Here is a 6,182-nt window from a genome sequence, read left to right on the forward strand (position 1 = left end):
AAACGCCTCAGATTACCCCCATCGAAAAGATTTAAGGACCAACGGAGTTAATCTGACCTGAAAGAGGAACAACTCCTACCTATCTTCTGATAAGGTAGAAGAAACCATTGGAGCGACCTGGCATAGAAACTAAACCACGGCACTAGATTAATGTAGTTGGGTCTGCCACCAAATGATGGATCTGAGGGGCGAAGGCCTGCAGTGGGGGTGAAGGAAGCCTTGAGTTTAGGTCGAGAACACCTTGAGCCATGGAGGGCCAAGCTGAAGAGAGGTCCCAAGAGGCCTGTTCAAAAATTGGGGCCTGATCTGCTTAATAACTACAGGATTGGCTGGTTGGAAAGCCTGTTGTAGTTGACCCCTCATTTGCTCAATAGTTTTGTTCAACTGCCTTTCTAAGGCTGCATGCCTTCATTTCTCTGCCTTTAATTCAGCCTGGGATGTTTTCTTAGGGCCCAAAGCTTTGGCCCTAACCTTGGCCTCCACCTCCCTTTGTACAGACTGGGAGCATTGTCTCCTTCTCTTTCCTGTGCCAGCTTGGGGGCCTTGAGAGATCAGGCCTGAAGGCTCTGTGTGGGCCTTGTCTTGATCCATAATGTGCATAAACAGACACAAAGGTGCTGGAAGCGATCCTCAGTATGAGTTGTCTATGCAGTATCCTGAATAGGAGCTTATGAATAGTAGAAGCTGGCTTTTGGGGGATGATGCCACCTAAAATGGCCGCTCGCTACTTTCTTTAGAAGAAGCTTTCAAAATTGCCACTCCTCATGTGCGGTTGAAGAAGAAGCCTCCAAACTGGCCACTCGCAAGAGCTACAGGCTATACAGTGGTTAAATCACTCCTTAGGCTGTAAACAGCCCCGAACAGTGAAATCGGCAATAAAGTGAAAATTTACGATCAGCTGAGAGGTGCTGTTATCACCCGATGTGATCTTTACCATCGCGGAGGCCTAAATCGCTGAGGAAAGACTGTGGGAGTGGATCAAGTGTTACTCCCTATTAACAATCTCCCTCGGTTGAAGAAAACGTTGAATCCTCGTTGCAGGAGAATGGATGCCAATGATGAAGATAGCTTTTGCTAACTAAACTGCTTTCAGAGACAGCAGCTTATGGTCATCGAAAGAAGCTGAGTCAAAGCTGGGGGTAAACTCCCACAGGCAGTCCTTTTTATACTACCCTGTTTCTCCAACAATATGGCCTCCCCCAATAGGAAGTCCCAGCATGTTTTATAGGCATGAAATGAAATCAAGCCCCTACCCCCAAATTAAGGCCTATATTAAAAAATGCGAAATGTTGATGCCTGCATTGACCCCGATATGAAGTGCCCCACCAATGCCAAGTTCAACATCCAAACCATCGCTGCCCGCCCGCCCGAAGATGCAAGGGGGGGAAATTAAGTCACCCCCAAAAAGACGGCCTAGCCATTTTTTCAGGGCTCAAAAAAAATAAGACCCGGCCTTATTATATGAGAAACACGGTAGATGGACCCAGCTTGATGATGTCATCAGGAGTCTAACCCATCCTGGGCTGTCGCAGCAGCATTTAGGAGAACTACGCCACCTTTGATCTGATCTAAGTATAGTATATAAAATCATACATTGCAATGTCCTACCTGTCAATGAATACTTCAGCTTCAACTATAACAATACAAGAGCAAACAATAGATACAAACTCAAGGTAAACCGCGCCAAACTTGATTGCAGGAAATACGACTTCAGGAACAGAGTGGTCAATGTCTGGAATACTCTACCTGACTTTGTGATTTCTTCCCCAAACCCCAAAAACTTTAACCTTAGACTTTCTACTATTTACCTCACCCCTTTCCTAAGAGTTCTGTAGGGGGTGTGCATAAGCACACCAACATGCCTACTGTTCCTGTCCTATTGTTTCTTTTATTTTTCTTATATGTATCCATGTATTCATAACTATATTTTTACTTATACCTATTACCTTGTAAGCAATTTGTTGGGTATATGGATACACCAACTAGGTTTGGGTGAATAAATATGTAAACCGAGGTTTAAGTGTTTGTAGCTTTAAGCACCAAACTGCAATGTAATTAGATAATTAAGGGTGCGGTTGCAAGCAGCAATAAAAGGCAGTGAGATAGACGTAACACTTTCTGGTTTCTGGTCGCTGGTTCCTGTTTTGGTCTCTCTGCTATCTGCTGCCTGCTGTTTACTACTGTTTGAGACGTCTGCTTGTTATTGCTTGTTGGCTACTGTGCTGGATACCGTTTCTACTGAACAAAAGGACTGTTTACTTGGTGAGCTGATATCCTGTGCATACTCAGCGTTGTCTTCCAGAGAAAGGTATTGGAAGAAAAAGATATTTCAACAAGCAGATAAAGACATTGTACTGACTAGTTAATGGACTAGGTTACTGGATGGATATATTGGATAATGACATATGGACTGATTGACACTGCTTAAACTCTGTATGAATTAAACAACTATTTAAAAACTACAAACAGTGTTTTTGTCTCCAGTGTGTGTATACTCTTGGGCCCAGCCTCTCTCTCATTTAGCTGCCTGGCTTGACTGCTGCTGTGCACTCTGCTTGGGGGTTTGTCCCCAAACACTAACACAATTGACAAACCAAATTAAAAAAAAAAACCATAGCACAGTCATATAATGGAGCAAAATTCACTTAACAAATGTTTCACAAAAATGTTGGGCTCAGTTATGGTCATAAGTTGCAGACTATCTGAAAAAGAAAAAAGCACAATGCCAAATATCTTCAGTCTCCTACTTCTTGACAAAACAACAAACAAACCCACACGCATATCTGAACAAGCTAGAGTTCAGAGCTCTTGTATGGAGCAGGAATTGCTTGTTCCAACTTTGTTCCAACTTTCCCAGTAAAAATGACTCACTGAAGAGAAATGGAAAATTATGTGTGCTAAGTTATACTTTTCCAGAGAAATGCTTGTTGTTGCCTTCAGATCCAGCCAAAAAAAAAGCCTGTGAAATCATTTTATTCATTAAAATTCCCACTTTACTTTTTTTTAAATAACTCCAGGCAGCAAACATGACTACTACTCCTTCCTCCTCCTACTTTCCACAGAACAACCACCTTGTGAATTGTTTTGGGCTGAGAAAGAGTGGCATCCTAAAGTCACACAATCAGTTTTCATGCCAAAGGCGGAATGGAACTCACGGTCTCATTGTTTCTAGCCTGTAACTTTAACCACTAGAACAAATTGGCTCTCACTATTAACTTATTAATATTAACGAATGTTAACATCAGCAGGATGAGAGATGGTGATTTGCAAGAAGGCACTCTGTCATTCCAGAACAACAGAAAGTGAGGGAAAGGCATGAAGGTGATCAACGGAGGAGCATCAAAAATGGAATTAAATAAGGAATAGTTGATTGAAAGATGGACAGATATAGAAATGTTTTAAAATAAATAAACTCTCTGGAAGTTCTACAATTGCAGAAAAGTGTAACTCTCTGTCCCCAAAGCTTTTTATGGCCCTCAGAGCAACATCTCATTAAAAGACTGACAGCTTCAAAAATATTTTGAGGAGCTAAATAAAATGATTCTGAAATATATATGGCAAGGGAAAAGAGCAAGAATAAACCTGAAAATGCTACAAGAAAATGGGGGTTTGGGGCTGCTAGATTGGGGGTTTTATTACCAGGCTTCTGCACTAACAATGGGTAAAAGAGTGGATAAACTTGAGGCAAAGAAGGTTATTATTGTTGGAGGGACATGATCTTCAATTGGGATGGCATGCTTTTTTCATGGTATGAAAAAAATAAAATACACAGATATTTTCAAAGACACTATGTAAGAAATGCTCTAGTTTTAGTATGGGAAAATGTCAAAGCAAAAAATTATATGAAAATATCAGTCTGGCTTTCTACGGTGGAAGCACTTATACACCCAAAAGTTATCAACTTGTTAAAATTTGTAACATATAAAGACATTTTAAATGAAGTAAGGGGAACTTGGATCTAAACAAGAACTGCAGAAACAAGGGATGGACGTAGCATGGTGGCCACACCTGCAAATACAATCAAGATATGAGAAAGATATAAAAACATATGGTTTTTATAAAGAACCAACAACACTAGATTGTATACTTCTAGGGACAGATGAAAGATTAATAAAGACAATACGTGGCTATCTAGTAAGCATCAAAATGAAAGAAGCAATGATAGTTTGGGCAAAAAACTTTGGACATACCGGTACTACAGAGTTCGATAAATGGCAAAAACTTTGGGATAGAAACTATAAATTGACAATGGCAACTACATACGAGGAAAATCTGTACAAAATGTTCTATAGGTGGCATTTGCCACTGGCAAGATTAGCAGAAATGTTTAAAAACATGTCCACTAAATGTTGGAAATGTAACCAGATACCGGTCTCCTACTATCATATGTGGTGAACATGTCCAAAAGCAAATTGTGGACGAAAAGACATACAAGGCTAGAGAAAATGATAAAGCAACATACAGACTTAAAGCCAGAAATATCCTTCCAACTCTGATTATCTGTTATCTGTTAATACACAGGGTATATAAATGTTCCCTAATTTCCTAAATACCTCAATTTACTCCAGCATGTGTCAATCCTATCTCTCTCACTGTCTAAACTTTACCACGCATCTTGTTTCTATTAAGTGTATCCATGACACTGAAAAGTTACCCACTCCTGTCTAATTGCTTTGGAAGGAAAAGGAGAAAGAGGAAAAGAGTTTCCAACAGAATACAATTCCCTGTTTACACAGTGAGTGAGACAGGATTACATTTGCTGGAGGAATTGAGTAAATTAGGAAATCCTGAAACCTTTACCATTTTTCCTCTTTAATTTGTATGCTTAGTTAGGATTTAGGGTTTGGCTAGTCTAGAGAAAAGAAAGACAAGGGGGACATAAGAGCAGTATTCCAGTATTTGAGAGGCTGCCACAAAGAGGAGGAGGTCAATTTATTTCCCAAAGCACCAAAAGGCAGGAAAAGAAACAACGGAGGGAAACTAACCAAGGAGAGAAGCAACCTGGAATTGAGGAGACATTTCCTAGCAGCTAGGACAATTAACCAGTGGAACAGCTGGCCTTAACACATTGTGGGTGCTTCATCACTGGAGGTTTTTAAGAAGACACTGGACTGACTGTCTGAAATGAAATAGGGTCTCCTGCTTAAGCAGGGGGCTGGACTAGAACACCTCCCAGGTCCCTTCCAGCTCTATTCTAATATTTGAAAAACAAGCCAGTGGGATTACACAATAAGAACCCTCACGGGGCTGTTATGTTTACAGGAAAGGATAGTTTTCCTTTTGCTTCTCAAGACTCGTGGCTTTTGCACGATCGGGATTACAGAAGAAAAAGAGGGCCCTACCAAGGAACGCTTCCAAAATCAGCTCAAGCCTTGTAGCGGGCAGAGAGGATCCCTGGCTGGCACGCGTTGCGCGGGACCCTTTAGACCGGACTCCGTGCCTTCGGGGTTTTATCAGCTACTCACCAAAAGCGTTTCCCAGCAGGAAAGTAGCTGCTCCCATCAGCCAGAGGCGCCACTGAAGCTGCCCCATTGCGCTCTTCTGCGCGAAGCAGCTTTCTTGGCTCCGAAATTCCCGACTTGAGGGGTGGGGAGCCGGGGAAATTCGCGGAAGCCAAGCCCGCTGCAAATGCGACGCAGATTATTAGTCTGAGTCATCGATTGCTGGGCGTGTTCCTCCAGGACGGGAGAAAGTTCTTTTTTTTCCCCCTTTCAATCGGCTACTTGTCGCCCAAGAAAGCGGGGCTGAAACCCACATTTACCAGGTACAGGTGGCGCAGCATATACTGTACTGTGTATCTCCTTGAAAGGAAGTCAGGCAAAGGACATTAGGATTTTTCTTCCAACTATATGGGACACCTGAAAGATCCCGGTTCGAATCTCTGCCACAAAGCTTTGTGATTTAGACTGTCGACTATTGACCTCCCCACTTTCCTAAGAGGTCTGTAGGGGGCGTGCATAAGCGCACCAACCTGCCTACCGTCCCTGTCCTATTGTTTCTTTTTATTTTTTCCTATATGATTTAAATTTATTTATTTTTTGATTTATTTATTTGATTTGTCAATCGCTTACAAGATAATAGGTATAAGTATATACATAGTTATGAATACATGAAATGGGTACATATAAGAAAAATAAAAGAAACAATAGGACAGGGACGGTAGGCACATTGGTGCGCTTCTG

The 6,182-nt window shown here is 41.6% G+C and overlaps 1 protein-coding gene across 2 annotated transcripts in view; it reads right to left on the reverse strand.

Moving 5' to 3' along the window:
- The window catches only part of LOC113451024 (major histocompatibility complex class I-related protein 1-like), a 40,338-nt gene extending 34,677 nt beyond the window's left edge, over positions 1-5,661 (reverse strand). For both annotated transcript variants that reach the window (XM_087928260.1, XM_026722384.2), the window contains exon 1: positions 5,466-5,661. In XM_087928260.1, the coding sequence (XP_087784386.1) occupies positions 5,466-5,532 (67 nt within the window). In that variant the 5' untranslated portion in view covers positions 5,533-5,661. The remainder of the gene's footprint in view (positions 1-5,465) is intronic.
- Between the last annotated feature and the right edge of the window lie 521 nt (positions 5,662-6,182).

Source organism: Pseudonaja textilis, chromosome 2 (genome assembly GCF_049901715.1).
Source record: "Pseudonaja textilis isolate UNSWEBS1 chromosome 2, rPseTex1.2, whole genome shotgun sequence".
Taxonomy (NCBI): Eukaryota; Metazoa; Chordata; class Lepidosauria; order Squamata; family Elapidae; genus Pseudonaja; species Pseudonaja textilis.